Raw genomic sequence first — 26,470 nt, 5'->3', positions numbered from 1 at the left:
GTAACCTCCTGTGATTAGTGGAAACTACATCAGGGAGTCAGAGTGACTATGAACTAAGACTCAACATACTCTTGAATACACTTGCATCAAGCAAATATAAATAACATCGGAAAACTAAAAATGAAACGAAATTGCACAAATTAATCTCTTTTTGCACAGGGAAAAGGCAGGGAAGATGAGAAAAAAATCTTGATCAGATGACAAAAGAATAATTTTTTGACATCAAAATATATCATATTATAATTGTACAGTTATTAAAAGATTATTCGTTCTTCATTCGTCTTTCATAAATTTGTTTTATATCGTTTTGAAGGTAATTTGTTAAAGTTTCTTCGCCATATTGAATAAACTTAAAAACTGATTGAAATCTGAATTCTCTTTAGACGCCAATAAAAATAGAGGCAAATTTGAAAGTCACGCATGCGTTCTTGTGTGGTTGTCAGGACGCTGGTTTGAACCCGCGAACTCAATTAGCAGTAACGGTTTTACCCTGGACATGATATTTTTGCAGAGATATCCATGATTTCGACCGCGATTTCAAAAAAGTTGAATAGAGTAGTGTTTGGAGGCTCCAGAAATGACAGAACGAAAGTTCACCACGCTCAGAAAGCGTTTAGATCAGCTTGGTTACCGACAACCTCTTGGAATCGAATCTGTTCCCTTGGTCGAGAAGCTGTTCAGCGATCTTGTTCATACGACAGAAAGCTTGAAAAATCTTAAACTTCAAGTAGGCAGACAAGAAAAGGAAAAGACTGTATACGAGGATAATGTTGAACCGTACAGAAGCGATAATGCAAAGCTTGTGAAGGAAAACAACGAGCTTCATCTTCAGCTCATAAAACTACGAGAAGAAACCGATCACACCATCAGGGATCTCAAAACCAGCGTTCGAAAGTTAGAGCACGAAAATGCAGACCTGAAATTTTTAAATACTCAATATGTTCATAAAGTTAAGGCTTTGGAGAAGGAGAACAAAGCAAAAACCGACAGAATACAAGATCTACAGGAGAAAAATTTACATGCTGTCGTGGAAACCCCTGGCGGTCGACGGAAACAGATCCCACTTCGACGACAACGGATGGACATTGAAAGTACGGTTTCTCCCGCTCGCGATTTTCCCGGCGAGAAAGAAGACTTGCAGGATCCTTACGTGGCTGATTTGTTAAGCGTGGCTGATACAAGAATAGAAGAATTACAGGAACAGCTTTCGCAAATTCAGGATGAAAAGTCGAGTACAGAAAGACGAAACAAAAGTCTACGAAAGCAGGTGAGATTGTCAAACAGACTTCCGGAAACCATTGAAATTGAAATCTGTAGATTTCCAAGAAATTCGTACATCACGTTCACTTTTGAAAACTTGAAATCAAGAGCTTTTCTTTTAGTTGCTATATTTCTTACAATAATATTGTTCTTAGCTACCTCCGTCACCTTCAACTATTTTTATTATCATAAATATTTTTAGCACATTTGGTTACTTGCAAATTTTATATAAAAGCTGTTAATCATTTTGCTAATATTTCCCTTAGTTAACACCTTTTCACTTGTTTTTGCATATGAATGTCATCCTGAGGATTTGACAAGTCAACCTCAATAATCCAGAAGAAAGCCTTTAATTAAATTCTTTATTACCTTTTGACCAAATCTTCTGATTCAATTATAATTGTTTTCATTTTTACTGATAAAAAAGATTAAAATATTATCTCACCTCAAATCTCTTTGAAGGTCACCAGCACTCTCCCATTTTTTTGTCAGCTAGTTTCAAAAATTAATAATTAAAAAAGGTGTTCACTGTGCTCATTGTATTAGGTTCCAGTGATAAATATTTAACTTTCCCTGGTTAAAGTGATTGGTTTTATATTTATGCAAACAATGGGATTTTCAATAAATTTTTGAGTAGCGGGTTGGAGGAATACAATGTATATATGCATATATATATGCTTTTAATGAACTGTGAAAGGAAAGTTCCTTACCTGATAAATGTTGTTAGCCTCCTACGTATACGCAGACATTCTTTGGCTCGTCATGTCAAGCATGTCTGCTTAGGTGGCTAGATTGTTGTGAGCTTGCATGAATAAGCCAGCAAACACATTTGAAGTAGGTGGTGAATATCACTATCATCTGCATTAGATTATTGAAAACCTCTCATAAGTGCATAACAAATAATTATTATTATTTACACTTTCTTTTTCCAATATTACCTAGCATATGCCATTTAAAGGGACACTGTCATGGCGATTTTGCTGTATATTGGTCAAAATGCTCAAATATTTGACAAAAAACCTGTTTTGTAACATGAAATTGCTCTTGCAACATCGGGAAGAAAATATTAAGGCTTTTCTCCTAAGAAGAACAAACCACAATTAATTTTTAGCAACTTCTCTAAGATACACAGGAAGAACTTGAAAAAATTGTTGCAATCCATTTCCATCCTAGCCATCCACAGCCAAACATAATTGACAGTAGTTTCTGTGCTTTAGATAGTAACAAAACTAAAACATTATTTTTGTCTATTCACAGTGACACTGCCCCTTTAATTTAAAATGTTATGAGCAATAGTGGCAATACATGGACCATACAGTTCTGAAAGTAGTGACCCTCATTACTTTCTGAATTGGAAGGCCTAAAGGGCTGCTATGTTTGGGGTAGCCTCTTCTAGGTGTTCAGATAGTGGGGAGCGGCGCAAAAAAACAAGAAGAGACTTGGGGGAGGAAGTGCCAAGTTTTCCCACCTAGTCATCATTTCTTTTCGTAGTAGTTTTCTTTGCCCCCCCTCCCATATGAATGCCTGGAATAGCAGGCTATTTCAAGGGGGGAGGGAGGGGGGTTACTTTCAGGAATTTACAATAAAGGTTCGAAAATTAACATTATTTCTGTGTAACCGTTACTTTTGGGGGCCCAAGCAGGGTAGTCATTTTTGTTGGGTGAGCGTTAAAGTCTGCTTGCTTGCATTGCCTGTCCCCCTCCCCCTTGGGCTCTTTTTTCCCTCACTCCCTTTATAAATCTTTCAGATTTCTTAATCCAAGATGTCAGTACAAAACAACAAAGAATGATCAATGCACAAATCAAAAAAAAGAAAAACAGGAAAGAAAAGAAAAGAAGAAGTGAGGAAGAAAACAGAAGCAACAGGACTAAGCATGAAAAATCAGAGAGCCCTTCTAGTTGCTGTTATTCCCAAAGTTTTGAATTGAAATGGCCCATTGTTGAAAGAAATGCTTACTTTCGCAACTACAAAGAGCATTTTACTTAATTTGGCCTCAAATTGAAAACATAGGTGAGAAATCTAAATCAAATGTCGCTATGTTACCACACTTTAGGTGGAGGCTCGAGACAAGGAAATTGAGCGGCTCAACAGGCTACTGGATGGTGGCCGGCCAACTGAAGCAGTACTCAGAGATAGCAAGAAAGACAGTAGTGAAAGAGTTGTGGCACACCTTAATGTTCAGGTAAATATTACACATTGCTCCTCTCATGTGCTGCAAAAAAAAAATTAAAATAAGAGAGTTTGGAAATCAGTAGAAAAGAACTGCATGAGAAATATGTAACATTCACTTGTCGTGAGTATGAAACAAAAAAACCATCTGAATTCTGGTCAGATGCTCTTTACCACTGAGCTTTTTTAGAATGATTTTCAAGGCTGTAAAGTAGAAAAATTTTTACGAAGTGGTGAAAGTGAGGTTTATAATAATTATTGTTTTAAAAATAGTTGCTTGTCTGATTAAGACGAAAAGAGCGCTAATACATTCCCTTTTCACCACCATCCCTGCATAAAGCCCTAACCTATTTCTGTTGGGTTAAGGCTATGAGTAAGTAGTCTCTTATCTCTCGCAGGGATGGTAGAGTAGGCAAAAGATCATGATGCAAGCTCGATAACATTGTTTCCCATGACGAAACATGTCATGTCTCCTTGTGGAATGTAATTTTCATGCAACATATCAAACCCAAGGAAAATTGTTTCATACCTTCATCCTCACCTTAGCAACTCAGTATTTCCCACGATCTCCCTCTTAATTTTCATCTTTATTTAATTAACTTTGATTTCCCTTTGGTTTAACAGGTGGATTATCTACAACAAGCCAATCATGATTTAGAAAAACAATTAAAGGACACAATAGACCAACATGTTGATGCCACCAAGCGAGCTAATGAGCTTGAAGCAAGGAATGCAGAACTCCTCCTTGAGCTCAAAGATATCGGCAGGATGTCTAAACAAGTGGAAGAGGATAAGGAGAGAGATGTTATTATTGTCAGATCAGAGCTAGCAGAATCTAAGGTTTGCAAAGCACTATGAAATGTTTTGTTTAGCAATTCACTGCTCAAGAGATCAGTCTCTTTGTAGTTAGAGTTTTGCAGTTTTGACTGAGTTTCCATTAGTGGGGGATTTCACAACACTGCACACCAGCGATTTAAAATCTCTTGTTATTTTTTTTTTCTTCTTTTTTAGGCTCTGCTTCAAAATCTTCAACACCAAGAAGGCATTAACAGAACAGAGATGCAGGAACTTAGAAAGGTGACAATTTGTGTTTGATGGGGAGTTGCACTGCACTCTTCATGTATGAACGCAGCTCAGATCAAAGCCCAGTTCTCAATAAATGAAAGGGTCTACTCCAAGGCCACTCAAAATGTGCCGGTAGCCGCCAATTTTGCCACAGGCTACATACAATGATTTACCAAGTGCTAGTTCACTCTAATTTTCCAGAAAGGCACTATACATTAGGCAATTTTCTTGCAACTTGTCTCGCAATTCGCATAAATCATTTCCTAACGAACATGTCCCGCAACTTTTTGTTGCTGCAACCATTGGTGAGAAGTAGACTTTGGTTCTACTTTGTGCAACTGTGACTCAAACAAAAACTTTGCAAGACATGTTCATTTCAGGGTATGTTAGTTACACTACGCAACAATCTGTGCAACTTGTGTCATAATGGTGCAACGAGATTGCGAGACAAGTTGCAAGAAAAATTGCCCGGTGTAACAGTGCCTCAAGACCCCTTTGCGCTTTCCTCTTTCTGCCCACTGCTCCTACTGTGTTGAATACTACTACAAAACTGAACTTTTTGAGAGGGCTGTACTCCTATGAATCACAAGTGGATAAATCCTTACCGCCCCTACCTTATCCTCATTCCTAACGTTTCTTCTTCCTGCTCCTTGGGGTGATAAGAGGTGAGAAGAATAGACCGTGCGAAAGAGGTGACGCCCCATCCCCCTGGGTGCACTTCATCTAAAACTGGCAAGGATGATCGTTGGAGCTGGAAGTTATTTTCATCCCTATGAGTGGTTATCCTTTCTGACAATTGACTCAAGAATCGTGAATAGTTCCGTCTTTGACTAACAAACAGCGAAGGAGCAAGTACCTCGTTAATCGAAAATGCATTTTCGTCCCTCAAAGTTCACGCTCTCTGACTCGTCCCCAGTCAGTCTCAGTTGTCTTTTTGCGCGAGAGCTGATGGGAAGAAACACCCCACCTCACCCCTCCGCGCGCGCTTCTCTCCCCCTCAAGCGCGCATTTTCCCTCGCGCGTGCCTCCTCTCAAAGACAAGAGAGACAACTGGGGACGAGTCAGACGCGCTGTCTGGATTCTCCCAATCTTTGGAGAAAGATGGTCTTTCTAGCTTTTACCGGTGCAAAGCACCACTTGAATTAGCCTTAAATTTCATTGGTACCACGATCACCTCTCCGCCATCAGCTGTGTCACTTTGTATGATATGAATGTTTGGTTTATCAACAGAGTTGATAACCGAACGTAAATTGGCCACGGTAAAGAGATTTGATTGCTGACATTCCGAGCGTTAGCTCTGACGAAGGGTTAACTAACGCTCGGAACGTCACACTTGAATCTCTTTACAGTGGCCAATTTACCTTCAGTTATCAACTCTGTTGATTAACCAAACATTCGTTTCTACTCCCCACCGAACACAGTTTCTTTAGAAACTAAGCCCCTTATCCACTTTGTATGATAGTCAAACGGATGTACCGGCTCCTGCAAAAGCTGGTTTTCACTTAGACTTTCAAAAAGTCCTTTGTCCGATTTATATGACGCGGGACTTTGTCGCTCGCGGTCTAAAAAAGCCCAAAAAGATCTCGCTCCGCTCGCAAAACTCGCGAGGCCGACTTGTAGCAAGTCTAGTTTTTACTAGGACTTAAACATACACACTGAAACGTGCCCAACGGGCGAACAATATAGCAAACAGCAGAAAAAAATCAAACATTACATCTATCCCCAAACACAATAGCAGCGGCTGGGCGTCAATAGCGTGGGCGTGGTTGAACTTGGCTTCCAAGCCTACTGAGTGGCAAAAATCAATCTCGTCCAATCTAAGAATATACTTCTGGTTTCGTTGGTTTCAGGAACGTCAACGCCTTATGGAGGAAAATGAACGTCTGGCAGTGTTGATGGATAACGCTGAACATGATGTCAGACATGTCACTGATTTACTGGACAGATCAGACAAGGAGAAGAAGCGTTTGTCAGACAGAAACGCACAGCTAACAATCAATGGTATGAATTAAGAGCCCAAACAAAAATTCACTCCTGGGGCGCTTTCCACGTAGCCAAAATTTTTCGGCTTAGCCGATTGAAATGCAAATGGTACACGCGGATCAAGAGGGAATTTTCCGGAACAAACCGGACAACCTTTGGAGATTACTCCACTTTTTCCGTTCCAACCGGTTGCAACGAAAACGGAAATTACCGGACCATTTGCACAAAAATTTCCAGTGCATTTTCACAGTTGTTTTCTTGTGCCAACATGGCGCCATCACGTACGTTTAGTTTATTTTTTCCTACCAATGAGTTTGCAAGTTTGGAACGAAGCCTTAATAGGGTATATAGGGAAAAGAACTATCTACGGCTTGTACATGCTTACAAGTTTGTCTTATTCGATTTCAGAGCGTGAGCTTGTCATGGATCTGGAAAGACTAAAGTTAGCCAAATCTGTGAAGCCCAAGAAAAGTCGAGATAAGGTAATCATTAAATAGATGAAAGACCCTCGCCGTTATTTTTCGCAACTTATGTAGTTGCAAAAAGAAAGCCTGGAACTGAAAAATTCAGGCTTGAACGGGATTTGAAACCATGACCTCTGCGATGCCGGTGCAGTGCTCTACCAACTGAGCTATCAAGCCGACTGGGAGTTCGTGATTTACCCGTGGAGGATGAATAAATGAATATGGATATATGAAGGATATGTCTAAGGTAATCATGATGAAAACCGAAAGAATATAAACTAATGAGCTGCAAACGTGTTTGACGTAAAATAAACCATTCTGTTTTTCCTTCTAGTCTCCATCCAAGATAGAAACACTAGTAAAAACGCTGGAAAAGGAGAGAGATTATTACAAGGGAGAGTGTGAAACACTGCAGGGTATGATGAGAAAACGGCTCACAGCCACAGGCTCACCAACAACAAAGCGAAAAGGAAGAAGCAAAGGAAAGGTAAAGCTTTGTCGGGAGGCTTCGGCAAATCCTCGTAGGTTTATCCGAAGAGTGCCGATTCTTTTCATAACACTCTGAAGGACAAACAGTCGGAATTCTCCTGACAGATACCTTCACGGTTTCGACGGGTTTTTTTTTTTGTTTTTTTTTGTTTTGTCAAGACTTGGGCCCGGGTAGATCATAAACGTATTTATTCTGAAACTTGGATACGCTCCGTCTTTGCTCTTGCTGAGGTGGTTCCATTGTAGTTATTTTCGCGATACAAACTCAGTTGCTGGCATAAAATTCCCTCACAACTGTTCATTGTGATCATATGAAATGATAACTCTCCTATTGTTTCCCTAAATGGTGTAATCACTTTGGAGCAGCCTCGTTCCCAGGGTTCTCTTTCTTCCACGGGAACGAGGTTGACTTTGATGTGCTACTGCTGACCTTTGTCCGTCTCTATTTGTTCAGTTTCCTGTACTTTCTTTTATTTATTTATTTTTTTTTAGACTCTTGGTCACCTGGAAAGCATGACGCAGCTTCTACAGGAGGAGAGAGACTTCTACAAACGAGAATGCGAGCTGCTTAGAAACATGAAGGAAAAGAGCGCCATGATGTCACCTCCAACGAGAGAAAGGGTAACAGACTAGACGGCACAAAGTTCTGACAGTGTGTTACATGTTCATAACATTTCGGTTCATGTAGAAAATTTGTTAGGTGGCCAATGGGTGATGATGAAAAATGTGAATTAATTCGAGTAGGCCCCTTAGCGCACCAAGTCACGTGCGCGGATATTAACATCTTTGTTTTAAAACAGCGCTAGAATTGCTGTAGCCTGCAGAACAGGCGTGACTTTTTTTGCGTTTTTTAGGCGAGCGCGGAGCGCAAGTAACGCACGACAGGAGGGGCCGCTTCCGCTCGCCTAAAAAACGCAAAAAAACCCCGCCTGTTCAGCAGGCTAGAATTGCTGTTAGACCCTGTGAGGTTTGGTTTTCGCTAGATGCGCAGTGATAAGCGCATGCATAAAACCAAGCCCACAATAAGAGTTCACATACAATCTTTCAAACTCAGGTTAAAGCGCAAGGATTGAAACATTCTGCGCTTTAGTTTCTCTTTTCCGGGCCCCAACCTGGTTCCTGGTGTCAACCAAAAGAAAAAGCGCGCTGTGCGGACGACATAAGGGACATGCGCTCAGTATGCCTATGCTTTTGTTTAAGCTGCTAGTCAACACTTCGCTGCAAGGCTTTGTAGTTTGCGTTTGTACACCATCAAGATTCTGTTGTTTATGCTTCTGCCTTTGTTTTGTCAGGTGTCACGTGACAGCCCAAATGAAACAAATCGCCTGAGAAGGGAAAGAGACGAGCTTCAGTCACTTGTGGAAAAGTTTGAGAAACATCTCACGGAGGTGAGGAATTACTGTATGTCTCAAAACATTGTCACTGATAAAGATAAAGTTGGTAAATGCTGAACTTTGTAACGTATCAAACGAACTGCCTTCGGCTTTTCGTGACCATTAGACTATGAAGAAAAAAGAAGACCAGAAGAAGATAGAAAGAAAAAACATATTTTGTGTCTCGACGGGAGTCGGACTGTCGGAGTTCGGGTGTTCTAGCCACTGCGCTAAGGGTAACTCGTAGTGAACAAGTTCATTTACTATGTTCGTTTGTAACTACGTCCTGCATACCGGGTACAGTGTACTACTTTGATCAGTAATGTTGAAAGCGTCTTACTTTCGAGTTTTCATTTGACTTTAAAAAATGATTTGTTAAAGGATGCTGTTGTTAACTTTAGATTCAAGAGAATGTAAAGACATTAACCCAGGACAGGGATAATATTCAGCTTCTCTATGAACAAGCCACTGATGAAATCCAGAGACTACGACGACAGGTGTCTCAGGCCCGGTCCCCTTCACCCTCCCGCGCTGCCTCGGCTGTTTTAGCCCGAGTGGAGTCTGAGAGAGACTCGGCCTTAGCAGATGTCAGAAGAGTCAATATGCAGCTTGATAACTTGGAAGACAAGCTCAAGGTGTGTGGCGGAAATATTTAAAAATCTTGGAGGAAAATGTTTGTCGAGCATCTACAAGGAACTAAATAGTTTTGTTAGATATGAGGGTGGGTCCGTATGTGAGGTAAAAAGAAAAAGTCTGGACTAGCTTCCCATCCATGGGGAGGTCTCCAGGGGGGAGGGGGTGGGTTGCAAGTTGCTCCATGCTAATGCTCTGGCTATGTGGTTGACCTGTGGCTCTTTTGCCACTTTACCTTTACCAAACGGTTGAAACTAAAAGGAATGTGAGACGAACACTCGTTACGCGTTTACATGTCACGAGAATGAGTTTTCGAACCAGAATAAGAATCTGGATCTGACACAGCTACCGGGGATTAACCTCGCCGCAGTATGAATCTTACGGACATGAACTGTCCTATAATTTCGCTTTTAAGAAGACTGTGGCTGAAACGTTGTTTCCCCTTCTTTCTTGATCTATTTGAATCTCTCAATTCTACCAGTGATAGATAGACAGACAGACAGACAGCCAGGCGCATTCAACAGTCACACCTTACAAAACAATACAAATCGCGTTTCAATTCTTTTCAATATTATTTATCCAGGCATCTAAGGAAAGCAGTCTTCAAGAACGAAGACGGTACGAAGATAAAGTACAGAGACTGGAAGCCATGTTGGAGAAGGTAACCATCTATTCATAAAATTTAGACCCAAAAAACGCCGCGAAATTTTTTTTCTCGTGTTGTTGGTGAGTGACGTTTTGGCGACGTGAGTCGTGAGTTTTGTCCAATCTGAAAAGTTGATCGTCCATCGTTCTCTTCCGTAAGTTTATGATTACATTATCAGCGGCCGGGAAAGCCAGAGGGAACCTTTTATTCAAGGTCACGAAGAAGTCGAGATTTGCGTCAAGTAACACGAATTCCATATATCCTGAAAGCCCAGAGAGCCCAAGATACCTAGCATTCCACAGGCTTCTCGTCGCCACTTCCCATGCGACTTTTGTATCGCGCGCTTCTAGTGTCGTGTAACTTTCATCATTTGGCATTGTCTTTGGTTACGATTTGGGTAGGTTTTTAAAACGGTTTTCAGCGTATTTCGACATTTTTTCGTGTCGTACACCATAGTGGTAAGCTTGATTTGCACTAAATCATTTTCGGTATTGATTCAGGCAGGGCTACTGTCTAAATGGGCGCTCGGCTAACAGGCTGTTCGTTTCCCCTTAGGTTGAGGCAGACAGAAACGAGCTTCACGCCCGAGTGACGTCACTTAGGAACATGGTGTCCAATGTAGAGGATCAGTTGAAGCAGACTAGTGCCCAGCTCTCCATGGCAAAGGACTCCAACCTGGAACTTGAAGCCGAGGTTAACAAAGTACAGCTAACCGCTGATCAGGCTCAGCGCACTGCAGAGGACATGGAAAGGAGGCTGAACAGAAGAGCTGGTGAACTGCAAGCGTCCGAGGAGAAATGTGCCCAGCTGGAGCGAAGAATAGGTAATGTTTTCCTGACTGTGCTGTTGTTCAGACAGTATGGAAAACTAATTACTTATTTCGCAACCCTAGACTTTCTCAAAGTCGCTCGCTTGCTTCTCTTTGAATGGACCTGGCGCGAGCGACTTTTATCACTTGCAGCGCGCCAAATTTACAGGAGGAATTTTCCTCCTGTAGCATTATCCAATCAGAAACAGCGATATGAAAGTACACGTCAATCAAGCCAGATCATAACCAAGCTGTTCGAACATACAACACTAGCTCTTCGATAGCGATTGTTATTTCGGTCTACGACCAAGAACTTCTAAATTCCTCGCACTGATTACACGTTCATTTAACGACGCAATTCGTGTATGGGTTGCAAAAAGCAAAGTACAGAGATGTCCGCGAACATCAGCGCAAAGTAATCGAAAGTCACTGTTGTGGAAAGGACGTGTTTTTATCGGCGCCTACAGGATGATCGGGAAAAAAGCTTGACCTTTGAGGTGGCCCCATTCGTTTTCGATTTTCTACATCACGGCGAAAGAAAAGATGTTATGTCCGTTTGCTTGGTTCCGGTTAAACGGACATCAACATCAAGAGGCGATCGATCGGTATTTTGTGGCTTATACTGACCGAGTTATATGCTGCATTTTTAATGAGTGTTTTGATAATAACTAGATAAGCTTCAACCTTGTTCGGTATATAGCAAGCATTTTTCGGCCGTTAACTTGTTCGGTTGTTATAAACCGATACGGATTCGGCCGTTATCCCAAACGAGTTAACGGCCGAATTTCGTTCGGTATATAATAGGAAACCCATTAGCGCCGATACATTTTATGTTGTTTTCCAGGTTTTCCCGTCAAGACAGCACTCTGTATGTCATGCTGTGCAGTGCTTTCATTTTAAAATTTATTATTGCAGTAGCAGCGCTAGCAGTAGCCGGTATTATTATTATTACTCGCACATTCGAAGTAAAGCATTTTAAAAATCTTCGCGAAGCGAATCGACATAATTTCTGCAGTCATCAAAATGTAAACAAAATCTTCGCATGAACAGTGTGTAGTACGATACTGTCGTTTCGCGGGGCTGATAAAGAAAATGACTTGTCCTTTCACTGTTCAAATGCGTTGTCAACGTTTGAAAAATGTTTTGCAAATGCGTTGGCCCAATTTTTAAATGATTTTCAACGTATTTTGGTTTCGTTCGGAAACATTCCCAATGTTTTGAAACGCATGGAGAAAGTTTTCCAATGCAATTGTCGGCGTTTCCAAAGATGCGTTGAAATGACTGAAATGTCAAGAATGCATTGAGTTGACAGTTTGAACTTCGCACCCTGAAAAGTTCGCGCCAAAATGACGTCACTTGATTCGATTTCCAGCAAGGGAAACAAGTCGAGCTCTCGCTCGCTCGCGCTCCGCGCTCGCTCTCTAAGCTCGACTTGTAAGCAAGTCTATTCGCAACCCTAGCGAAAGTATGGAAAATCAACTTTGTCTGAAAATCAGTGTTTCATCAGGAAATCCTGGCAGCGCATTGGATTTCAATATTGTGATGGTAAAATCTAGTCGTAAAATCCTCTGGGAAATCAGGACAAGTCACGGAAAGTCATGAAAAATAAGTTATTTGTGAACATTGCTGGGTATAGAATGTTCCTGATTCAGCTAGAACAATTCAACTCTTCTCCCTTTTTATTTCGCCGTTTATAGTATGATATGTCAGGTTTCCAATTTTTGAGGTCATGAATGTTTTCACTCGTCTGTACCAGGCCAGGAAATAGCGTTTTCGAAAAGCTCCACATTTGGTGACCGTAACGCCGTTTTTGTGTGGAGGGATGGTCAAAACGAAACAATGTTCCGTTTTTTAAAATTCTTGGAACTATTTAGCCAGTGAGCAAATGCCGGACACGCCCACCCAATACAGAGGCATCAATTTTTTGTCTCTTGTTTGTTTTAGAGGAAAATGATAAGAGGAGCGCGGAACAGAGCATGGAGACTGCTGAGATAAAAGCAACAGTGAAATCCCTGGACCGTGAAAGAGATGATTTACAACAACAAGTGGACGAGAAAACGGAGGAAATCATGAACCTCGAAGCAAAGAAGATACAGTTGGTACGTTAATAACTATAACTTCAAAGAGAAGCAGTTTTCAACTCAACAGTGTTCAGTACGGGGTTTGTTTGAGTGGTCACAGTGACTACTAGGATTTTATCAAATCTTAGAACCACTTTGTCAGCATAATAAACAGCACCACAGGAAAGTACTGCTCAGTAGCTTTCATTTGAATGATCACACTTCAGGATTTCATCCACAGACTTAAAGTTAGAAACACCTTGTACAATATAATAAACAGCACCACAGGAAAGCACTGCTCAGTAGCTTTCATTTGAATGATCACACTTCAGGATTTCATCCACAGACTTAAAGTTAGAAACACCTTGTACAATATAATAAACAGCACCACAGGAAAGTACTGCTCAGTACGTAGATTTCATTTGAATGGTAACACCTTTGGATTTTTTCCACATATTCAAAAGTTAGAACCACCTCGTTCAGTATAATAAACTATACCACAGGAAAGTAACTTTCACTTGTGTTGTAGTGATTAAGGGTCTTTTCTTGGATTGCTTGTTTGTTTGAGGTTATCACCCCTCTCTAAAAATAAGACCGAAGATGCGCCGGCACATTTTATGGCACTGTGGGAATTTTTCTCGACCTATGCATTGTAGCAATTTTACTGATCTGGAACGTGACAAAAGATAGCCAGTTTTCAGTTAGTTACTCGAACTTGTACAGCGCGTGAAATAAGCGACAACTTACAAGATAATGCATTATTTCCATGGAAAACATTCGCTTATTTGTCGCAATTAGTAACATACATGTACTCGAATTTTTGAAAGCGGACCGCCTTTACCTGACGGACGTTCAAAAACTCCTCCAAACTTCTCCAAAGTAGCCAATAGAAAAACAAGTCGTGTGGTCTCTTTTTCCGTGTCCTCTTTTCTTTCCCCTTTCTTCTATCTTTCGCATCATTCTGGACCTCTCCGGGGCCACGAAAAGCGCTCAAGTTTTTACTGGTCCCCTTTTAAAAAATTCGACTGGATACTAATTATAGGAATTCAGACAAATAATTTCAAGAAAAAATTGTTACTGACAGCAAACTGACTTGCCTTGGTGGACTTCATTTTTATTCTGACAAATATGGCGTGTTTTTCTGCAGCGATAATGAAAATTTGTAGATTTCTGTCAAAAAGTCAACAAACTGTTTGCAAACGAGGTAGAACAATGCTTCTTTTGATATTTGGCGTGTATCGTGTTTACTTTTCTTCAAACAACGCGGTGTTGTTAATTGGACAAGCTTGCAGATGCTTCCGTGGTTACAGAATTTTGTATTCCTGTTGTCTTCCACTTTGTGAATAGCACCGCAATTACATTTAAGAAACGGCAATAACATTTTCAGGAGAAAAAATCTTCTAAAGGAAAACAATCTACTGCGTAGCAATTGTTTTTAATAACATTGTTCTTCCGCTACTGGCGAAAAGCTCATTTCAAAAGGGCGCTTTCCCTTGTTAAGTTAATCACCCGAGTTTGAAGGTGTGCTTTTGAAGTTTTGCTCGGCTGTTCTTCCCAATAATGGCCTGGCTTGGAGCTCTTCACTCGTTGAATTATCTCAAAACATTTGTGGAGGGCGATGAGGTGAGGCCACTTGTAATCTTTTCGTGTGTTATTTGTTTGCATGGTTTTAATCCCATGTCTCGATCTATTTTAACATCTATTCAAGTCTCCAGCAATCGAGTGAAGCGTTAGTTAGGGACCACAGCGCCGAATTTTCGCCCTTAAACTCAGTTTTCAATCATTTACGGCTTACACTTTCAATTATAGTTAAAGTGTATCATTTGTCAATTCTATGCTTAAAGTATTTACGAATGTTCTCGCCGTTAAACTTGATGAGAAAGTTGAGCCAAACTAATTGTCTCCTCTGGAAATTGGTCAAATTCTTAAGTTTTGTTCACCAGAACGACTATATATTGTTCTTTGGACGTGCAATAAGTATACAAGCGACTTTACTTTATAATATTCACGAAGTTGTCATGAACGGAGCCTTTCGGATCAAAACAAACCTTCGGGTTTAATCGGAAACACTTCGCCTAATACTTCGCGGAAACATTGTCGGCCTGAACAATGCACTCGTAATTTCGGGGGTGAGTTTCTGTTCCCTAAACATTTCTGTGACTGAAAATTCAGCAAAAGAATCCAAACAAAATTATTTTAGCATACACAAATTATCCCTTTTAAAGGTCCGACAAAGGTCTTGGAAAACAGAAAATGATATTTGAAGTGTTCTTGTGTAATATTCTTGTTGGGTGTGCTCGACTTATATCTTCAATGTAACCTGTTCGTTTTGCGTCTGTAGGAAAAAGCAGAAAGCGACCTTAAGATGAACATGGAGGATGTGGAAGCCCGACTCAGGTATTGTATGGTTCAGTTTTATGATCCGTTTCTTCGCCCACATTGCCGCGACACATCCGGGAGTTTTAGGCGCTGTCCGCCAGACAGACAATAGAGATAATGATTCAAATGAAGCCAACAGCGCGTACGTTTTGCGAATTTATGGGCGACCTACTCTTGTTTCTCACTAGTGAGCATCTGGCTATTGTAGGTGAAATTTGGATGAAACCATTTTTGTGGCAATGTAAATGTGAAGAGTGTACCCTACTAAAGTCTCAGTTGATGTGTCATGATAAGTTACCGCTTGCAAAATTTCAATACGGAGCAGCCAGCTATGTCCAACCAATTGGAAACAAACCACCTGGCCTTCAAGACGGTGTTATACGTGGTAAAAGAGTCGTACAAGTTGTATCTCATCAGAATTGCGACGAAAGGTTCACGAAAAAACAAAACAAAACAAACAAAGCACCTCTAAGGGAACTGGTCATTACAAGTTTGTTTGAAGAGGACCCACCTTGTCTGGGGTAGGGAGTTATCAAAGACATCACCTATCTCATGAACATTACCGACAAAATTTTATTGGCTTTAAAATTTGAGTTGACACAGAAATATTCAGCAAGCAAGAGTCAGCATTGCTGGATAAAAAAGAAAAGTGAGGTTTGAATCTCATTGGCATTTTTTACTGTTGGATGGAAAGGTGGCTTTGCAATAAAGACACCATCTTTTGAAGTAGAGGAAGGGGGGTGTAGGCAGAGACCACCATCTATTTTGTGGTTTGGTGGGTCCTGCTCGAGTATAGTAGTTTTGACCACTTCCCTAATAGTGGACTATTTGTGCTTTGGTGTCATGGTGCTTACAGAAAAATGAACGGAATACTCTATTTTCCGCACTCCACGACAAAATTTGCGATTAAAAAGATCTGTTTTTTTTTTCACTCGTAGCCACTCAATGGAACAAGGAAGTCTGAAGGATAGAGAAATAAAGAGCTTGAGACGACAGTTAGATTCCAGAGATGATGAGCTGGCCGAAATGACGCGAGGAAGAGAAGTGGCTTTGAAAGAAAACAGGCGATTACAAACAGATCTAAATACCATGACTGAGGAACATCAAGTAAGTAACAAAAACTCTCTTGAAACTACACCAGAATATTTTTGTACTTTTTACTTGTGCTGTGAGACGACAAGTCTAGAAATGGTCGGCGTTCGAATTCTTTTTCGCGTCGGGAGTCTCCACAGGTACCCCGAGTTCTGTGAGTCTTTGTAAATATTTGAGGCCATACAATTTTTATTCCTGACCACTATGTTTGCAGGCAATTCATCAACAGCTACAAGAAGCTTTGGAAGAACAAGAAAATCTCAAGGTACAAACAGCTGAGTACGCCAGACAAGTGGCGCGGGTTGAGGAACTCTTGGCTCAAAAGGTGAGTGCTAAGATATTATTTTATAAAGCGCTCGTCTTCCTTCGAGTCTTTGTCGCTCAAAATCAGTTATGCCTTTGGTTTAGTTTTGTAGTCAACCAGTCAGGAAAAAGAGTAACACAAATCGTCTCTTTTTTTTCGCAAATTTTCTTACTTTTAGAACCGGCTACATACTTCCTTCAAGGAGCGACTTGGAGCAAGTGTAGCTTTCCTTTCCGTTTGACACCAGATGCAAGTTTTCCTGCACTTGAAGCGGAGTCCATGTTTTCCCTCGCTTGGAATTCGCCAGCAGCTTCTTATTTTCCTGAGCTTGAAACCGGTTGCATTTTCTTGTTGTTGCAGTTGTTTTCAATGTTGGTTCATTGTATTTGTATTCGCGTTCATTGGCTTTGCTTTTGCCTTCTACGAGAACGAGAAAAATCTGCTTCCAGATGATTTTTTGAACGAGTGGACACAGCCTCCTTAGAATTTCTTTTGCGCACATCCTTTCCCTTGTGTGATAAGCAAAAATAACGTCTTGGTAAGATGCTAGTGTGCACGGATACTGTAGACTGCGAGAAGTCGTACATTTTCCCTCAGATCACGTGCGCAAAGAGACAGTAAAATTATGAATATCAGAAAAGTGAACGAGGAGGGATTGGGGCTCGCGGCTTCGCCGCTCGCAAAATTCATCCCGCGCGCTAGAGAACTTAAAAGAACAAAGAGAATGCCCGCAGTCTACGGATACTGAGAATGTTCACTGGCATTTTAATCTCAGGACCAGGAAAAAGAGGAGTTACTGGAGCAGTACCAAATGCTGACCAGCGAAACAGAAAGACTTGTGAGTGAGTCCAAGATGTCGGCTGGAAAGGTGACGAGTTATCATATGGAGCTTGTACAGAAACAACGATCAGAGGTGGAACTCAGCGATAGAATAAGAAGGCTTGAAAGTGAAATTGAACAGGTAAGTCAGAATTGCTTTAAAAGAGAAGTATCACGCGAATTATATGTCATTTCAAACCCCAAAATGTTTGTCTGTCAACAGAAACATAAAAATAATGTCTACTTTTGTTACAATTTATCACCCCAGTGCAATACAACTGTCGTAAAGTGCCTCTGGCCAGAGACAGTGTAGGTCGGAATGGATTGAAACTTGAAAAATGTTAGGCTGACATTTTTTAAGTTCTTGCATTTTTGTTTCCAAAATGCGCTAGAACAGATGACAAGTTGTTCCTTTCTAGAATTGAGTGGATTTCTTTCCTCTCGTTGTTCACCATTTTTAACAAGAGGTCAAAAACCCCATGACACTTCCCCTTTAAGGACGGTGCCTACTAATACCGAAGTATTTTTGTGCGGTTTATGACTATGCGGGAAAAGCACATCTCAGTAAGGCCTATTGGAATCCAAAAAGAAAATTGGGGGTAACCACGCATATTTTAGAGATAATTAAGCAATAATATCTCTAAAAAACGCCAAAATATAAAGCAATGTATGGGATTTTTTCCTAAATTGAAGCTTAATTATCTCTGAAAAATGCATGGTTACCCCCAATTTTCTTTTAAGATACCAAAAGCATTTAATAAGTTCTGCTTTCTCCGCATAGTTTTAAACCGCGCAAAAATATCCCTGTATTAGTGCGCACTACCCATAGGAAACCCGACTATCTCGAGATGCGCAGAACGTATGCGCAGTAACAATAGTAGGCACCGTCCTTAAATTAAGAAGAATTAAATTGAGATGTGCATTGTACAAAAAAGGTGACAAACAAAACACTACAATTATACTCTAATATGGTGACTCTAACAAAAAATAAAGAGCAATGACTGATTGAAAATAACGTTCATATTAAAAGATACAACTCATAAGCGATATACTTTAAACTTTAGTTACTACTCATGTTGACGTTCAACAATTAAGTTGTCTAAACGGTTGTAAAAAAGAAAAAAAGAAAAGAAAAGAAAAATGCTAATTTTAAAATCCAGCCAACCCTGATAAAATCTGTTATTTTAACGTTATCTCCTAGATTAAAAATAAATAACAATTTAAAAAAAGCAAACGATAAGGTTTGTAACAGCACAAGTTTCAGAGTAAAAGTTAACCACGGTTTATTTTTGTTTCTCTTCTTTGTAAATCTTTCGTCAGGTGAGAGAATCACTTGCCAATAAGCGCAAACAGATCAAGGGAGATGATATTGTGTGTCGACAAATATCCTCTGCAGGATTTCGTAGATAGCGCGAAACTTTGACTCTAACTTTATTTTAATTTAGTTATAATATTTATTTACATGTGGCGTTGAGGTTAATTCAAAATATTTCAATTTTTCTTCTTGTTTCAATTTTATTATTGAAGTCTGTCAATTAAATGTAAAAGACTGAGCACTGCCTTTAAAATATGAAAATATTCTTTACATTTCATTCTAAAAAAAACAACCACACAAACTTAAAAACTTTGCTTTTAATATTGATCATAAATTATGAAATCTTAAATTTCTACTTTACCAATTTCAGCTAATTGATTTTAATCAATAAATTAAATTAACGTAGAAAGAAGTATTACGTAAAGTAAACTACTTCTTCAAGCTTCTCAGTGTTGCTGTTTCGATAAATTACCTTCCTTAGTTTTTAATCCTTTTTGCTGCGTACTTAATAAATTTATTTAACTTATCGTTCTCGTCTAACGTTTATTTATTTATTTATTTATTTATTTTTATGACATTTAACAAAATGAGAATTGTATTCATCATTCGTCGTCATTTAACCATTCTCGTCCATGGAGCTCTCCGAGTCTCTTAGCCGGTGGGGCCTTGGGACGAGAACGGAGTCTCCGTTTCTCGTACCAAGTCGCTCCCCGCTGCTACAAGACTTGAAGGGCTTTGGAGACGGGAATGTAGTAAATTAATTGTGTGTTAAACTGTCAATCTCAGGGGAATTAAAGGACTTAAAATGTAACTGAATAGTTCAACGAAAGAATATTAAAAATTAGTAGCTTTAAAAAACTAAAATAAAACTGGATTTTTATCGTAACTGTTTCATTCTTGTGTAAAAAGAAAGTACCATTTCGTAACCATAAATAAATTCAAAAAGGCTGAGTAGTGTTTTTGTTACAGAAGTAGATTTCGTGTGAGTTTCCGAAAAAGGTTAATTGCCCACGGTAAGGTGTCGGAATTATGGCGGTGTCGTCAGTAGAAGTTCGCTGCCTTTTCACGAAGGGGTGTTCAGTGAGATTAAAGAGCTTAAACAGTGCAAAAAAGTCAATGAATATTGTTTGGCAAAGGCTACATGGACCATGCAATTGCAGTGATCAACCGAGTGAAGTTAATTCTGTGATCCATCATTTTTGCTATCAGTACTTGTGGCACAACATTCATTGAACCCTTATGAAAGCTACAGTCACCATCACCTACCAATTGGTCAACGCTAGACAGCCGCAACTAATACAGTGGAACCTTAATTTAACGAACCTCTGTATAACGAAGTCCTCGGTGTAACCATAGTTAATCGACGGACTGGTTAGGACACCTTGCCATGAAAACTATGGTGCTGCAATTTATGTTGGAAGGGCCGCAACCCTGCACAATCCTTTGTTTTAACGTTCACACCACAGTTGAATATCTTAACAAAAATGTTTCGATTGGTCAGTTGCTCCAACACGTTCCAAATTCTATTGTTGTTTGTGCAGGGTCAAGGCCAAAAAGGCAAACAAAAACATATAACAAAGAAGTTTGTCAGGTTTCATAACCATTGCCTTTGATTAACTATGGCATAACGAACGATATTCTCCAGCCCGGCCTTCAAGAATGTATGCATGGGAATAAAAACCTCGATGTAACTTGAGGTTCCACTGTACTCCTGGTCCCACTTGTTCCTAGAGTGGATAACTGACTTTATCCAATGCTTCTTTCCATGAACTCGATTTCCGCTGCACAGAGTAATGGCTTCAAGAAAGTGGGGGACAATCTCTTGAATGCCTGACTGGTTTCTCTTCAAACTCCCTCGGAGTAGCGCGGGCTCGTTTCTCTGAACAACGACTGATAATCGAGTTTTACAATGAGCAAATTTTAACCCCTGGATAGGTATTCATCCACGAAATAAAGTTGTTTACTCTTTGAACATCCATGCATGGATTCAAACCATTGTATAATTGTGATGGTTGATTATCCAATTAGTATAGCGCATCACACCAAGCTTATGAGATCCAAGTCACCAGTCTGACCAGATCACTTGCCCAGATGGAGGAACAGCTAAGACTGGCCAATGAAGACAGGGTGAGTGGCTTACCTTTTTACCCATCCAATGAAGATGCGACCAAAAAATGTCGCACGTGTAGCAACGTTTAGATTTCTCTGCGGGCTGCTTCGAACCAGGGCACCTCAAAAATCGCAAAGGAAATATAACTTGCTCGCGAAAAGAAAAAATGGGAATGTTTGAAGTTAGCGCAAAGGCCATGGGAAGGTCAACCGGGAAATCGAGGCGCCGCGTTCCTCTTTTCGTTTTTCCCCGGCAAGGTGCTTTGTGTACTTCGTAAATTCGTTTCCAAGCTTCTCCCTCAATCCAAAGACTTTTAGAACGGACCTAGATACGAGGCAGCGCTGCGCAAGCAACTGCTTAGGGCATAAAGGAAAAATGGCGCATAGCTATGGTAACGCGTGTAACAGCTTGTGCTCAAGCGATGGGATGAGCCCGTATTTTTAGCGAAAACTTCGACACGTTAATTTTGGCAATAAGCAAAATAAAACAATTAATTCAGGGTGCCACGTTCAGGCCAAAACAAAAAAGGGGAAACATATTTGTTTTTTCGAAGTCAGTGAAAAGTCGGGGAATTTTATTTTTTATCTCGCCACAAGGTTTCCTAAAGAGTTTCCTTGTTGGAAAAGTAACGTCTTTTCAAAAATATTTAGAAGGGAATTTATTTCTGTGGCTATTTCGCAGGCTTTTTTACGTTTACTCAGTAAGTAGAGACCGGTGGGCAAAAAAAGTGAAAAAGTTAGACATATTAAAGGTATACTGATTAGTAGTTTATATTAGCGTGTATGACTCATTCGTTTCACAGGAAAACATGATGCAAGATCTCACTGCTGTCAGAGAACTGTGTATGAAACTTGATCAAACCCGTGAATCACTTTCCAGACAACTAGCGGCGAAGTCTTTGGATCACGAACAGGTTCGATTAAAACAACACGATAGTGATATTACACCCGATAGTACCTCTTCACCGCAGCAATAGATCAAGGATATTACAATAATATTGCAGACACATTACATATGTACAGCGCCATTACTACAACATCACAGCGATGGCATCGCCGCTTACAATGCCCCTTTGAGTAAATATTGAGTTTACCCAACTGGGCCCAGTTGCTCGAAGCATGGTTAGCACTAACCCGGGTTAAATGCTATGACAACGTATAGGTTTTAATACCTCTTAACCAATGGTAAGCGCTAACCATGCTTCGAGACACTCAGCCCCGACTGTAGTTTCTATGGATTGATTGATTTTGTTATTATATTTCTTTTATAGTTACGTGAGTTACTTGAAGATGCCAAGTCTGAAACTGAAACATTAAGGCATAAGGTTTGGCACGATAACACTTTTTTTTTAACAATATTGCTGCTTTTCCAGTATAGGAAGTTTGACAAAGCTTTGCATCACGTGATACGCGCATGTCACCATGACGTCCACCACTGACCAAGCAGGACCGTGTTTTGAGAAAGATACCTTGTGCACGTTAACGATTCGAAATATTTAATTTATTTTTGTAGGTGTTTTCGGAAAAAGAAGCTGTTAGAAGTCTTGAAGGAGTGTTGGCAAAACAAAGAGAAAAGGAATTTGTTGGAAGAAAATCGCTCGAAACTACGATCGAAGAGGTGGACAGATTAAAAGACAGACTGGCAAAGACAGATCAAGAGAAGTAAGTTGGAACATTCCTGTAACATACCTTGGCCTCCCCTCCCTTGGTGGGTGGGTGAGGTCCGGTTCTCCAAATCCTGGCCAGCCCTATTTCAGACCAAAAGATGTAATTTTCCAGTAGACTTTTAAACCAAAATGGTGCAAGTCTGTACCCGTTTAACAGTAAGACAAACCGGCTCAAACTACCCCCGGAAACAACCCACCCCTTAGGGTTGCACATACCTAGTGGCCCCCTTCCTCCCCGGGGGGTGAGGGCGATGAAGAGCACAATAGTCTCTGTTTTCTTCAAATCAGTTGGAAGCGGTAATTCACGTAAATGAACAGGCAAGAACGGGAAAAGCCTGCGAATTCGCCGAGCCGTCACGTCCAGGGAAATTTGAGGACATAAGAAAAATTATTCGCAGTCTTCAGCATTCATTTTTTTTTACCTTTATTGTAGGACCTATCAGCGCCAGGAGGTCGATACATTACGTAAAGCTTCGACCAGACTTGAGGATGAAGTGAGCAAGCTGAAGAAACAATTGGCGAATGAAAAGTTTGAGAGGTAAGCTAGCAAACAGCTCGGGAGTGAGAGGTTTGAAAAATGCACTGACAAAATTATCCAGTTTGAGAAGTTCGCAGGGTGAACTGAAAACATTACTAGCGAAAAAGCAATATATATGACCGCAGTAATACTCCTGATTGTTTCATTCACCGGAGGAAAAAAAAAAAAGACCAACGCCCGCGGGCTTAACGGGGAAATACTACACGAAGCTGATTGTACGCAAACGGGGGGTACGTTCGTCAAAGCTCCGTTCGAGTCCTCAAATTCGTTTCCTATCGATTGGGGACAGTTTATGATGCAAGCCAACCAACTTGTTTCTGCGAATTGTGACGTTTTCGCTTTCGAATTTATTAAAAATCGGATTTCTGGTTAGGAAATCGTACACGTCAAAAAGTTTTACGGGACTTCTGATAAACGCATGTCAGGAGCGAATTGGTCACATCACCAGCGAGCGGTGAATTTAGCAGCCCTTGTGAAGGCGACGCTTCTTTGTCGCAAAAAATCAACTCGTCCAAACTTCTCGAGATTTTCAGTCGCGGCTTTACTTAAAAAACTTTCAGCCAGCATTTAGAGCTTTGATAATTCCGGTTGAGTTACATTCCCTGGAAAACGGGTTGTCCATAAGTCTATTAAGACGTCCTTTTTCAACATTGGTTGCTTTTTTTCCATAGAGAAAGACTATTACATGAAACAAGTAGAAGAGACAGAGATATCACGGGAACAGCGTCAAGTAAGACAGTCCTGAACATTACTTTACTGTAACTTTCAGTTGCGGTTTACTGTGATATTGTTTGAGCTCAGTTTACGGTCGACACTAACATGTGATGCCCAAAGGAGCTAAGATAGGTTGTCAGCCGAACTCACTTTTAGGACGAAAAATAATCCGATTTTTATAAATGATAGTGATGTATATTATTCAGTAAGTGACACAGGCATACTCGGAAAAAAGTCCGAGTGCTCCTATCAGGAGTCGAACCTAAGACCTTCCGATTACTAGTTCGGATGCTCTACCACTGAGCTACAGGAGACTCGTGGGAGCTAAGGCCATTAAACTAGGTTCATGGGACCAACATCCTGCATACTTCTAGGATTGGAATGTCATGTGTGGCATATGCGCGATGGAATAAATGTGATGGAATATTTTAAGCCTGGTGAATAAATGAGAATGATGTGTATTATTAGCAAGTGACACAGGCATACTCGGCTCTCCTCTCAGGAGTCGAACCGAAGACCTTCCGATTACTAGTTCGAACGACGGCTTTGTTAACGAAACAAGCGAATATGGTTTCGCGAGTCCTCGTTTTTTCCAGAGTGCAGTATTGCTTAATTTTAATCGCAATTGGTTACTTTTTGTTTTACTCTTTCTAGGGGAATCATTAACAAGCCGATACTCTCGCAATACAGAGCAAAGGCTTCATACATCGTTCAGCAGTGGAGAATTTGCGAGGCTAAAGCCTAAAGACATGTCCTCACCACTGGCGTCTGATCACAGCGACACGGGCAGACGAGTCATTTCGCCCATCCGGAGACGAAGCGATGATGACGTAAGTATTCCTACAAAACAACGACTCCATTTGACAAAAAAAAGAGAGAGATTTGATGTGCGGCCAGTAATTAAATAAACTGTATGCAGTTTTTTACTGTACAAGATAAAAGTTCCGAGTTTTCGCCTGTCATCTTACAGTTCACCCTCCGCAAACCGTTCGGATCTGCCTGGATGTTGTAACCACTGCGCTAGAGGTCGACATTCGAAAGTTGCACTAGTAAACCTATTTAAAAGCCCCTTTAGACCGTGTTACTTTAAATGATGTTTCGCGTAACTTAGCTCAACGTCGGAGACAAATAGGACTGAAAAAATGGCTTTTTCTTTAGAGCAGCTTTCAATCGAGCGTCGTAAAACTAAAACCAAAGTATTTACTCTAACCAATCGTAACAAAAGAGAATAACCCAATAAACCAATCAGAACTCGAGGCACGTACATGTAGGTGACGTCAAACGTGGGAAAACGCGTGCGTGCAACTCACTATAGGTCAGTTTTGGTTTGGCTTTTGATTGGTTGTGAAAGTGTCGCGAGTTTTGCTAACCAATCGCAGAGAGAATATAAAAATCCAAAACAAAACAAAGCAAAGAAGAAATTACTTTCGATACTTTCTCAACCAATGAGAAGCAAAGCCAAAACCAATCGTTACTTGCTCGCACGCGTTTTCCCGCGCTTGGCGCCGGTTACGTGTTTTGCTTGGTCCTTTGCACTGCTTACGTCTGTTCTGATTGGTTACAACACTCAAATGAAAAACGCTCTAACCATATACACATGTAATCCAGCAATTTTTTTACTGAATCTCAACATTTTCCTTTTGTAGGAGTCCTCAGATGCAAGTTAATGGAAAGCAAGTTCAATTCGTTTCCAGTGAAAATTTTCGTCCAATTCGGAAAACAAGAAGAGGAAATCCACTCAGATTTCCGAGTCCAAGATGCAAAACATCGATTATTATAACTTAAGCTGATGCTAAAGTGCCGACTCTGTGAGATATTTCGCGTAGTATTTTGTACATTTACGTTTCAAACAAACTCCGTCATTAACGGAGAAATTCATTTTGTAAAATACTTGTCCTCTCAAGATTTTTTATGTACATAAGAGTTTATTAGTGGTACAACCATACGTATTGAAAATTTATGTTAAAACTTCTCTACATGTCAGCAGTGTTAGAAGTGTGCCCTTGTAGTTAGCAAAAAAACAAAACAAAGATTGGGGCAAGGAATTTTAAAGTCCCTGCTGTTCTATAAAGATCGATTACTCATCCAGTCTCAACACAAACACCTTATTACACACATGTAGCCCACCTTCACCACAAAAATGAACGTTTTTTCTCTATTTTTACAGAACTGTAGAGAAATCTGCTTGTTAATGTAATCTAAGTTACTATTATTCTTTGAACATTGATGCGACAGCAAGGAAGACTGTCATAGGCCATACCTGAAAGGAATTAGACCTAAGTATGTCCTCGCCTATTCACCGTCAGAAGGCATTCAGACTTTAATAAAATAATATTTTAAGATGAAAACAACCTATTTTTCAAGGAACAGGTTGAAGATGATGAAAATGAGTTTAGTGTTTTCCAGTCTTCTTTGTAGCTGCTATCTGGATCGTCATATGCTTTTCTACATGAAGAAATGTTTTGTGACAACCCAAGTAACACCTAGAAAAGAGACTGAGTGTTTTCAAGAGTGTTAGGAAATTATTTTACTTTGATATTAGAGAGAAATAAAATTATTAAATCTGGCAATCAATTTTGGTTG

General features: G+C 40.2%; 1 protein-coding gene across 2 annotated transcripts; it reads left to right on the top strand.

Annotated features, from left to right (window-relative positions):
* The first annotated feature begins 294 nt into the window (after positions 1-294).
* LOC146471746 (centrosomal protein of 135 kDa-like) lies at positions 295-26,457 on the top strand. 2 transcript variants are annotated; one of them, XM_085120263.1, is made up of 25 exons: positions 328-1,267; positions 3,314-3,442; positions 4,054-4,269; positions 4,441-4,506; positions 6,345-6,495; positions 6,886-6,959; positions 7,276-7,428; positions 7,923-8,051; positions 8,723-8,818; positions 9,205-9,438; positions 10,020-10,097; positions 10,638-10,905; positions 12,835-12,989; positions 15,292-15,347; positions 16,268-16,436; positions 16,636-16,746; positions 17,501-17,686; positions 20,888-20,986; positions 21,772-21,882; positions 22,240-22,293; positions 22,482-22,630; positions 23,069-23,173; positions 23,845-23,903; positions 24,542-24,717; positions 25,534-26,457. In XM_085120263.1, the coding sequence occupies exons 1-25, from the start codon at positions 578-580 to the stop codon at positions 25,552-25,554; spliced, it is 3,735 nt and encodes a 1,244-aa protein (XP_084976389.1). In that variant the 5' UTR covers positions 328-577; the 3' UTR covers positions 25,555-26,457. The 2 variants fall into 2 exon arrangements, with proteins under 2 accessions (XP_084976390.1, XP_084976389.1); XM_085120264.1 differs by lacking the exons at positions 20,888-20,986; positions 21,772-21,882; positions 22,240-22,293; ... (3 more) ...; positions 24,542-24,717; positions 25,534-26,457 and adding an exon at positions 18,865-20,845 and having other exon boundaries at positions 295-1,267.
* Positions 26,458-26,470: the final 13 nt, after the last annotated feature.

This window comes from Pavona decussata, unplaced genomic scaffold (genome assembly GCF_977016875.1).
Source record: "Pavona decussata unplaced genomic scaffold, jaPavDecu1.1 SCAFFOLD_102, whole genome shotgun sequence".
In the NCBI taxonomy this organism is placed as follows: Eukaryota; Metazoa; Cnidaria; class Anthozoa; order Scleractinia; family Agariciidae; genus Pavona; species Pavona decussata.
Note: the sequence above shows the minus strand (reverse complement) of the source record. Positions and strands in the feature narration are given on the sequence as shown.

Coding starts and splice junctions, on each gene's coding strand:
- LOC146471746 (XM_085120263.1), top strand. CDS start 578: ATGACAGAACGAAAGTTCACCACGCTCAGAAAGCGTTTAGATCAGCTT. Junction 4,270..4,440: donor CAGAGCTAGCAGAATCTAAG/GTTTGCAAAGCA, acceptor CTTCTTTTTTAG/GCTCTGCTTCAAAATCTTCA. Junction 16,437..16,635: donor CCATGACTGAGGAACATCAA/GTAAGTAACAAA, acceptor CTATGTTTGCAG/GCAATTCATCAACAGCTACA.